General features: G+C 37.8%; 1 protein-coding gene across 20 annotated transcripts in view; it reads right to left on the minus strand.

Moving 5' to 3' along the window:
• CEP41 (centrosomal protein 41) overlaps positions 1 to 11,479 on the minus strand; it is a 48,996-nt gene that overhangs the window by 9,709 nt on the left and 27,808 nt on the right. For 15 of the 20 annotated variants that reach the window (XM_017875070.1, XM_017875073.1, XM_017875082.1 and 12 more), the window contains 4 exons: positions 10,776 to 10,823; positions 5,937 to 5,998; positions 5,025 to 5,111; positions 4,864 to 4,933 (listed from right to left, as the gene is read on the minus strand). In XM_017875070.1, coding sequence (XP_017730559.1) covers positions 4,864 to 4,933; positions 5,025 to 5,111; positions 5,937 to 5,998; positions 10,776 to 10,823 — 267 coding nt within the window. The remainder of the gene's footprint in view (positions 1 to 4,863; positions 4,934 to 5,024; positions 5,112 to 5,936; positions 5,999 to 10,775; positions 10,824 to 11,479) is intronic. The other 5 variants (XM_017875077.1, XM_017875086.1, XM_017875085.1 and 2 more) reach the window with 1 other exon arrangement.

The raw sequence follows: 11,479 nt of genomic DNA on the forward strand, positions 1-11,479 counted from the left end.
GATTTACAAAATATGTAAAACAATACGTTCTCAGTAAAATTTTGTTTTGGAAATAATGCTATTTTTCATAAAAACATGTTATTTATGTTTGTAATGGGTTTAGTATTGTTATTTTAAGTGAAATAATAAATACTGTTTCAGTTCCCAGTTTAAATTTTCAATACAATAAATATTAATAGACATAAAGCACATAAGCCAAAGCTCTTTGGGATCTTCAATAATTTTTAACAGAGTGGAGGAAGAGAACAAAATGTTTGAGAATTTGCTGTTCTAACCAATACAATAAGATTAAAAAATAACAATAACAACAGGCCGGGCGTGGTGGCTCACGCCTATAATCCCAGCACTTTGGGAGGCTGAATGGGGTGGATCACTTGAGGTCAGGAGTTTGAGACTAGCCTGGCCAACATGGTGAAACCCAGTCTCTACTGAAAATACAAAAATTAGCCAGGTGTGGTGGCAGGCACTGTAATCCCAGCTACTCAGGAGGCTGAGGCAGGAGCATCACTTGAACCTGGGAGGCGGAGGTTGCATTGAGCTGAGATCGTGCCACTGCACTGCAGCCTGGGCAACACAGCAGGACTCCATCTCAAAAAAATAAATAAATAAAAATAAAAACAACAAGTCTAATTATTAAAGAGGATATTAATTTTGCATATGATATGATAATATACCTAGAAATTTTAAGAGAATAATACGAGAATAAGTGTAATAAATATGTGGTTAGATAAAAGAAATGCTAAAATATTTGTTCTATACACCAATTTAAAAATGACAGAAAAATCTCATATACAGTAACAACTGCAGTTATCAAACGTACTCTCCAAGAAATGAACCTAAACCAAATGTGAATAACCTATAAAAATGTATAAATCCTTTATAGGACTTATAAAAACGTTACTTAGAGGCCTTAAAGAAGACCTCAATGAAGAGAGTGCATGTTCCTGATTGGGCAACTAAAACTAAAACATGAGTCCCTCCCAAAGTTAACTTTTGGCCTTAATACTAATCCCAAAGGGATTTTTTTTTTAAACTGAAAAGGATTTAAAAAATAAGAAGAGCAAATACAGACACAGACACACACACACACACACACAGACTCAAATCCTTTTTTCCTATTCAGTTTCACAAGACTGAATATATATTCTGGAAGCAATATATACCCATGGGTTTTTGATGTGTTGGTTTTTCATATATATGAGGAAATAGGAAAATATATGTATATACATACATAATTAGGGGCGATTTGGAGACCTGCCTTATCAAATAGTAACATATGTTAAAAAGGTAAAATGATCAAAATAGTACAGCACTGCAACCAGAACAATGGAATATAATAGAGAACATGGAAAAGAATATAAACAAAAAGTCAATACATCCATATCATAAATCAGTGGGTAAAGGTAGAACTACTGAGTATATGGTGCTGGGAATATTTCTCAACTATCTGGAAAAATCTAATTCAAATAATCACCTCGTGTCATATATCAAAATACATACCAGATGGTTTAAATGCAAACAAACAAGCCAATAGAAGAAAATGTAGGTAAATAATTTACCAACATTGAATTTTATGAGTCTAAAGCAATAAAAGAAAACAACAGTATGGGCTAATAGATTTGATCATGTAAAAATGCAACTTCATATATATCAAAACCAACACAAAGAAAATTAAAAGGTGAATAACAAATTAGGAGAAAGATCTGTAACACACATGAATTAAGAAGGTTAATATACTTAATTTATAGACTTAAAACATTAACTAGCTCTGTAATATAATGTGAAAAGAGTAAAAATGCAAATAAGATCATGTGCACGAGGTAAAAATGCAAACAAGATTAAATTGTTAACATAGAAAGGAAGTCTTTTCCCCACTGAAGACATGCAGGCCCTCCTGCCTCCTTCCCCAAGGGAAGTATCAGTGTATTAAACACTTTCACATATTTAGGTCTCATTCCAGAAATAAAACATTTACATGTGCTTGCATATATTTTACTTCTTCCCCCTTTTACAAATCCAGGAGAATTCTATTCTGTTGTTTTATTTTTACTTAATATAGCCTGGAAATTGTTCCAACTAATCAAGATTTTTGCCTCATGCATTGTCAAGTTAGTATTGTTCTCCACTGTATAAAGATATCATAATTATTCAGAACTCTCACAAATCAGTAAGAAAAAGATGAACATCCTATTAGAAAGAAAGGAAAAAGAGCGTATAAACTCCTTAAAAGAAGAAATATGTATTCATGACCAGTAAACACACACACACAGAGCATAATCTTACTATCAAATAAATAAAATCTATTAGATACTATTTTCATCTATTAAACTGGAGAATATTAACAGAAATGATAATTATTCAGCTTTGGCTGGGACGAGGAAAAACAGGTCTTCTCATTCATTCCTGGTGGGAATGCAAACAGGTAGAACCATGCTGGAGAGAATGTGGCAATCAGCACTGGGTGTCTAAAATGGTTTCACCCTTTGACCCTCTGCAGCAATTTATCCTCAGGAAATAATCAGAATCATACAAACATTTACATATATACATTGTAGCATTATTTTATAAAGGTAAGAAATCAGAAAAAACTATAATGCCCACCAAGAGAATAATTAAATTATGGTATATCCAAAGGACAGACATTAGATGACAACACAATCTTTATAGTCATGCTTCTGGAGCCTATTTAGCGACATGGGAAAGTATGAATGAAAAAGGGATAATTGAAAACAGCACAATACAAAATTATACAAAGAATATAGATTTAATTGGCGTGAGGGGTTAGAGAGGGGAAAGCGGACCAAAACATACAGAGTGATTATTAGTTATTTAATTTGCTTCTTTATATACTTTTTACGGTTTCCTAACTTACTAGAAACACACTTTTAAGTTAGGCAAAAGCGATAAACATTATAAAAGGAGTTTTTTTTTTGTTTTTAATCCCTTCAAAGATAGCCAATATGTATACAGATACAATCTGTTCCCCAGGCACTCCTGAGTGAATTATTATCTGTGTAGAGCACTAGAAAAACACTAATATTACTCACACATTATGGTGTCCTACTTTACAAGAGCCTACTTTGCTGCGCAAATTTATCTCAGAAGAGAAAATTGCATGTGCCCATATGTTCTGGTGCTGCAATCTCAACAATGAATTGAAGGACCAAATCTAGGTGCTTATATAACCCAGTTAAAATTGGGAGTACTTGTATGAGGAGACTCAATTATCTCTGTTACAAAGAGCTCTTATTTCTCTGCTTTGTGAGAGGCATCTGTCAAAGATAAATTCCTGTTGTTTTCAGATTCTCTTTATCCTCCCTAACAAAAACCAGCCCGGGGAAATGACAGTTGAGTTGCACAAACCCAGTGTTCAGACTTCCTGAGAAACTTGTCTTGAAATCAGAAGTCAAATTCCTGACCTACATCAACCTTAACAAAACACATTCCTCTTCAATAAACAGCCACACACTGATTGCTGGGTACTTCAGGATAAAATAAAGACCTTAACTCTGTGTATTCTTTTCATGAGTACAACTAGTAGGTTTTATTTTCAACTTGGTATTTAAGAAAGGAGATCTGGAGCCTACCTGTCTTTCTAGCCTTTCTCCTACCCAGTGCCTACTCGTCCCTTAGACCACAGCCAGATTGGATGACTGAATTCCCCAAACATGCCTGGTGTGCTGTCCTCTCCATGCCTCATCTTTAACTTGTACCTGTTGAAATTCTACCCCACTTCAAGGTCCAGTTCCAGTGCCTTGAGGAAGCCTACCTTGGTCTTCTTCCTTTTTTTTTTTCTTTGAGACGGAGTCTAGCTCTGTCGCCCAGGCTGGAGTGCAGTGGTGTAGTCTCAGCTCACTGTAACCTCCGCCTCCTGGGTTCAAGTGATTCTCCTGCCTCAGCCTCCTGAGTAGCTGGGATTACAGGCACGCACCATCACGCCCAGCTAATTTTTGTATTTTTTTTGGTAGAGACAGGGTTATACCATGTTGGTCAGGCTGGTCTCGAACTCCTGACCTCGTGATCTTCCCCCCTTGGCCTCCGAAAGTGCTGGGATTATGGGCGTGAGGCAAGTGTGCCTGGCTGCCTACCTCAGTCTTCTAACTAGAAGTGTCTTTCCTTCCTTGGAACTCTCCCACAACATCCTGCACCTTTCCTAAAGGCACTTTTCAGTCCCTTAAGGGTACAATGAAGGCAGCAAGAAGACACTGGATGCTACTGGAGACACTTAGATTTGTAACTCAGGTCCCTTCCTTATTAGCTGTATCACTTTGAGGAGGCAGCTTAACCTCTGCAGCTTGGGCCTCTCATCTGTAAAGTGTACCTTCCTTCCAGAGTTTTTAAGAAGGTTAAGTAAGAAAATTCATGTGAATTCACCTTGTAATATACAGTCAACAAACGATGGTTTCCTTCCATTCCTCCATTTTAAAATTCTTCCACCTTAGTAATTCTGTGGTACTGTTATCATTCAGCCCACCTAACACATATACATGTGTGCATGTGCACACATGTGACTGGCAATTTCATGTAAGCAGAGCTGTGCTTTGTTCATCTCTGTAGTCTCATAGCACTTAATGTGTAGGTACACAGAATGCTAAAAATATTCATTGAAAAAAGTAATTAGTATTTTAAACACATCTAAACCATTTGAAACTGTAAGTGTTAGAGCCAGAAAACCAGATGGCTTTTTACAATAAGAATGAACAACTAAAGTATCAGGTAGCATTTCCCTGAGAGTAACAATCTAATTACAAATAGACACATCAAAGTCCCAGTCCCTGGGAACAGACAGCAAATGTGTACAGGGTGAGTGTTTCAGTCAAATGGTCAGCCGGTTATTTTCCCCACACCCTCAATTCTCATTACCTTCCAGCCTTTGAATCTCCTCAGCTGTCACTTCCAGTGTTTGATCAGAGAGGGAAGCAACTTGGATGATCTGATAGAAAAAAGAATGAAATGTGTGGATGTTTGTTTGTTTTTAAACAGAGGCAATTTTGTCTTTTACAAAAGACGAGGAAACAACAAACATCAAAGATCTCTTGTTTGAAGAAGCTGTCAGTGTCCTCAACTGAAGACTGAATCGCAGGCCTCCTTCCTTTTGTGTTGGTAATACACTGCAGATGATCATTTCAGAAGAAAAGCACACTTAGAACACTACATAAACTTAGAATGCTAAGAAGATAGTTTAGGACAAGAAACATGAACAAGAGTTTAAAACCACATCTGTATATATCGTGATCCAAGCATTATACATTATTTCTTAAAAATGCAATACTGACCGCTTAGCATAACATAGAATGGGATCAGCAATTCTCCACACAATGAAGAAGTAAATGTAAATGTAGTAACAGATACACTGATTACAGTGTCTTATACTTCTATACAGTATTCATTTTTAAAGCACTTTTCACAACTTAGCTCACAAGACCCAGGATTCAACTTGAGTTCTGCCGGTAGAACTCTTGCTTGGGAGCCGGAGAGACGCCTTCTCCATAATTTTCAAATAAAAGAAGAAAGTGACTTGCCCAAAATAACAAAACAGCTTTGGTAGGATGATTTGGAAAAGATCAGTCCAAGAAAAGGGGAAATCACTTGGTTTCCAGAGAAAAATGCTGAAACAATCCAGGATCCAGAATTATAGATTCTAACTATGAAGTTAAATGTATAAGGAAAAAAACCCCTAAGCCACAAGTTTAATGAATTAAAAGTAGGGCAAACATTTACTTTACAGAATTCTTATCAAAGAGAGAAAAATTTCTCACCATCCTCATGTGAACATACATACCACATACCAATTAATTTTCCCATAGCTGAACGACATACAAAGAATCAGAAGAAACTCCTCGGCAAACATTCCCTAGAGTTGAATTTAGAAATACTCACATAAAATGACACGAATTAGACAGTCTTTACTCCAGTGGGAAGATCATGAAACTTACCAGCTGGGCAAAAGTTGTAACTTTTAGTCTCTTGAAAAGCTCATCTTTTTTGTATCTGTAATCTGAAAAATATGGTAAGACAAATATTTATTTAGATTTATTTTGCTTTTTTAGAGCTACTCTTTCTAGCTGTCAAGTTACGTGGTCTTTCAAGTTATTTATATGCTTTTAAATCTATTATCTCATTTGAGCCTCATGATATCCTCAAAATTAGGTGTGGCAGGTAGTAGTATCATCCGTTCAATTTGTTTCCCTTTGCTTTGTCATTAGGAAGCTTGAAGTTTAATTTACAAACTACCTTTGGTCTAGTGACTATCCCTTGCCTTTATTTTATTAGTCTACCATTTTCCTTTAACTAAGTTGTCTCCACTTTGACCACATTGTACTCCGTGCACTTTTGTAAGCTGCCTCAAATCCTTTTCAGAGCAAAGCAGGGAAGAAGTGTCTGTGTTCTACAAATGAGGACAGAGACTCAGAGAAGCTGAACAGCTGGTAAGACGTTCATGCCCCACTATTCTGACTCCAGCTTAAAAAGAGAGCAAAAATATTCCTGTCATTACACACTATGCTGGAGCTAAAGGACGACATTTCTACGTGTGTGCTTGGCTGGACACACAGTTGTGATTGGTTCTGATCATCTCTCAGCTTCTCTCCAACTTCAATTTGATAAAAATTAACCTATTCAGTTTCAGAGATGAAAAAGTTCTGCAGTTCTGTTGTACAACAGTGTGAAAATACTTAATGCTACTGACCTGTACATTTAAAAACCATTATGATGTTAGGTGTTCTGCGTTTTTGTTTTTGTGGTTTACCACCATTTTATTTTATTTCGTTTATTTATTTATTTATTTTTATTTCTCTGTCGCCCAGGCTGGAGTGCAGTGCCGTGATCTCAGCTCACTGCAACCTCCACCTCTCAGGTTCAAGGAATTCTCCTGCCTCAGCCTCCCGAGTAGCTGGGATTACAGGCGCCCGCCACCATGCCTGGCTAATTTTTGTATTTTTAGTAGAGATGGGGTTTCACCATGTTGGTCAGGCTGGTTCTGAACTCCTGGCCTCAAGTGATCCACCCACCTCAACCGCTCAAAGTCCTGGGATTACAGGCGTGAGCCACAGCACCTGGCCCCACCATTTAAAAAGATAAAATAAAATAAAACCAACTTAGGCCAAGTTTGGTGACTCACGCCTGTAATCCCAACAATTTGGAAGGCTGAGGTGGGCAGATTACTTGAGTTCAGCAGTTTGAGACCAGCCTGGCCAACATGGCAAAACCCCATTGCTACCAATAATACAAAAATTTGCTGGGTGTGGTGGCGCACACCTGTAATCTCAGCTACTTCAGAGGCTGAGGCATGAGAATCAATTGAACCTGGGAGGTGGAGATTGCAGTGAGCCAAGATTGCACTACCGAATTCCAGCCTGGGCGAGAGTGAAACTGTGTCTCAAAAACAAACAACAAACAAACAAAAAAACAGCTTAAAACATCAACATTTATTCAGTGCTGTCTTTACAGTTCTGAGCTGTAACTCAAATATAGGTACTTCCGTACTTGTGTTAATAATTCTTCCCGTCACATTAAACAATTGTTAAAAACGAAGCCAGTCGCACTTTATCTGTTACCTGTTCCATAGATGTGTGTGAAAGGTTAGCGTCCTTAAACTGTTTTGAAGATGACAGTCAAATTCTGAATGGTTTTCAGTGTTGAACTCTGCCCACCCTTATCCTTTCCTCCTCACCTAGGTTTTTATATCGGTACCCGTGACTCCTTAAATGCTGCTTCATTATTTCAGAATTATTCAAGGTTAGCTGGTTAATTGCTATGGCCTTCACAGCATAAATGTCTTGTAAACCAAGACTCCTAGCAACAAAGGAAAGGATTAAAGGTATTTAAGATTATTTACCTGGTGTAACTAATCACTTCCATGAATTTTCCAAAAACCAGCACAGACCAGGTGGTTACTTTGGAGGATAATGTAATCTTGGTTTACCAAGCACCTTAAGACTCAGGAAATGATACTACTTTAAAAACTAGCCTTCTGTAAATATATCAAGGCTTTTTTGAAATAGGGAACTAAACTTCTCTGTTCTAAAATGTCTTAAAGAGAGCAATTTGGTTAATAACAGACCATTACTTCTAGAAAATGCTTAGAGATGCTGCTTCTGGATACAACAAAGTAACAAACCTATAGGCAGTGGAACTTCTAACACCTGCTGGGATGCAGACCCAAACAGGCCGAGCTGAGGCTTTACAAAGTACAACCGAATAACTACAGTGTTCCTTTTGATTGCCACCAACTTGCCCACCAAAAGTCATTTATGCAAATCAAAACAACAATAAATCAGCAAATGGAAACAGCTAACAGCTTTCAAGTAGTTTGCACTGTGACATTTATCCACTGATATTCTTCTGGTATGGTTACACGGTTTAAAATGCTTCTAAGCATAAAATGTATACTTTAAAATCCCCATTAACTAAACAGAGATTAATTTAAACAAACAAACAAAAAAAGACTGCTTTATCCTAAAGATTGGCATTTCTACTATCTTCTGCACAAGCACTAGAAGCCCCCTAAATATTTGAACCTGAACTCTACGTACCTGGTTCTGGTTTAGAAGGACAGCCGTCAGTAGGACTTTCTGACATGATTACTCAGAGATGAAAGATCAAACTAGATGTTTTAAAGTAAGTTTAAATTTTTATAAAAAGGATGATTTGGAAGGCTCTGTCAGTCTGTCCTTGCAAGAGCGAACAGAGCTTTAAGAATGGAGCTTCTGCTGTGTGTCTTCGCCCAAACTCTGTGTTGAAGACAATCCTTGTTTCAGATATGTTATAAAGGTTTTCTTCTCCAGTAAGTCTAGGTTCTAAGTCTGTCTCTCTCGAGTTACTGGAAGGACAGAGACCTGACTATCTAGGATGTTTCACGCTGGGTCCAACTAGTGTCATCTAACCACCAGAAACCAAGAATGGGCTTTGTAAATTGTCAATAGACATAGAGTGTCTATTTTCCCCAGGTAGAGTTGAAAGCATATTCAGATTACAAAGGATTTCTGCATTTTCAGGGTTCTGTTGAAACGCGTTATTAGCAAAGGGAAGTTGGGCTCACAGTGGAAGACAAATCAAAGGAAGTAACAGAACAAGGTTTGTGGTTTCACAGAAAGAAATGGCATCTAAGGTAATCTGAGTAAAGTGATGGGTCTAGGGTATCATGAAACAAGGGAATATTCTCTTCCCTTTCAACCCCAAAGAATACTTACAACAGAAAATGGGGAAAGAGAAGGAAATATCTTCCAAAATGTAGATGCCAAACCAGAATCTAAAGCAATTCTGTCAGGGAATCAGCACAAAGTGTGTGAAATGGGGTTAACAGGAATCTCCTGCTCTACTAAAAGGAAGCCCTCCACTCCTACGGAGGGAAAGTGAAGTGAGCATTTTCAAGGCTCTGTTTCAAGGGTATTTCTTCTGGGAGATCACCTCCACGTAAAGTTTAGATATTAAAAGAAACCACACTGTACTTTGAGGAAATGTTCTAAGTGAGGTTCTGGCAACCTGGGCGGAATGGGACATTTTTATGGGACAAATTTCTAGTGAGGACATGTGAACTCACACTCAGCTGCAAATGGATGAAAGGTGACAGAGCCGACAAACCCCAAAAGAAGCAGGACAGCTGGATTCTGCCTGCCTTGGATGAGTTAAGGATGGCAACAATGAAGTATAGGTGAGTAAATGCGATCTTTCTCCAGAGTTTAAAAGTATATATTTTATATAAATATTTAAAATACATATACTTATGTAATATAAAATGTTTAGGAAGAAGAGAGAAGGATACTGTGGCATTACATATTTTTAAGAAGTCTGTAGCATTAGCCCTTATAGCTGAACATGGCAAATGAAAACACAGCATAAAACGGCTCCTGAGACCACATCTATTGGTTGGGGTTTCCCAATATTACAGCACTTCAAATGGAACTTTGATTTCAAATAAAAAGGTCTGCTGTGTAAGAAAAGAAAATGTTCTGATGTATTCTTGATGTGCAATTTTCTCTTACAAGAAGATGTACATTACCGCAGCCAAGTCCTGAACTATGATCAATCAGAGTACCTCTTTACCACCATTAACTACATATCCCCTAGCACTGGGTTCTCTTATTCAAGATAAGAGCAAATCCATCTTAGAAAATAGATGTTTCTACTTCTTCCTTAATTCTGGCCTTGAAGTGTACACTTTACATCAGTTTTGGATGCAGATTGAAAATTATGATTTTCGCAAGGGCAACGCACTCAATGACTGGTAGCATATCTTTGCAGACTAGCTTTTTAAAAGGACGTAGATGAAATATGATTTTTAATTAAAAGAAAACAGACTGCAATGAATTGATAATACATAACACTAAGTTCTCACGTCCCTGTCTTCCATGAATACTCTCATTTATACATACAAGAATGTTCTGAAGGAAGATATTATTACCCCTATCTCAAATAGAGACAAAATAAGACAGAAAAGATGAAATATCTTGAAGAAGGGCATGAAGATTGCAGTACAATGACACTAGAAGCTTAACCCGAGCTCATTCCACCAGATCTGACTCCACAGGCCAACACCAATGTCTCCTATGGGATAGAAGTAGGGCAGAATTTAGGCCTACAGGCCACAATCTAAGGAGCAGCCCAGTACAGCACCCAGGATCTCCCACAGCCCTTGAGGCACCTGCTAGGCTTATCGGATCATCCATAGTTCTCTGTGCCTGTCAGCTGTAGAACACAATTGTTAGTTAAGAACCAACTTACAGAACAACTATAGACTTCCATTTTCCCAAACCATTATTAAGAGTGTTACTTACTTTTCTTAATCTCTTCGAGCTTCTCAGTATATTTAGTCATACTGTTACCTAAAAAGAAAATAAGGGTTTTAGATATACTTTAAATGGAAGCAAATGAGCACCACTGTGGAAACAGAATGGAGGAAAAGTATCCCCTAAGCTTTCCTGTCCTGTTCTTAGGGATTCTGGACAGCAGCATACAGGCCACACACAGTAAAATCTTTTGGATAATACAGCATTATTAAAAGTTGCAGAGCTGAGCGAAATGTTTTGGTAGAATGTGTTTAAGCTGGGATGCATACCCCCAAAACATTGAGAAGATCCAGGAGATACAGATGATCATTTTCTATCAATTTGTTTTCAAGTCTAGGCTTTTCTCCCCTTTTTTCTCCCCTGCCCCTGCTGATGATCTTTTTGTGGGGAAGATATATAGAAGAGGAGCAAAAAGGAGGCAGTGTTCTTTGAATGTCTAAAATGTGCCTTTGTGGTTACCCAAGCAACCCTCTCCTCTCGGCTTTGTCTTCACAGTTTCCTTCTCTTTCCTGAACTTGCTCTTCTACTATTCATGCTCACGTTGCAGTCTGAACTAGACTACGCAGTCTACACACTAGTATTCACCATAGATTTGATGTGCTGAGAAACAACAGCAGATTCTCGCCACTGCAGAGAGCCCCCAGCCCTCATGTTTTACAGTATGTGTCTACAATACTAGGTACTGGCCAAGG

The sequence above is a fragment of the Rhinopithecus bieti genome, unplaced genomic scaffold (assembly GCF_001698545.2).
Source record: "Rhinopithecus bieti isolate Rb0 unplaced genomic scaffold, ASM169854v2 scaffold_8783, whole genome shotgun sequence".
NCBI classification, from domain to species: domain Eukaryota; kingdom Metazoa; phylum Chordata; class Mammalia; order Primates; family Cercopithecidae; genus Rhinopithecus; species Rhinopithecus bieti.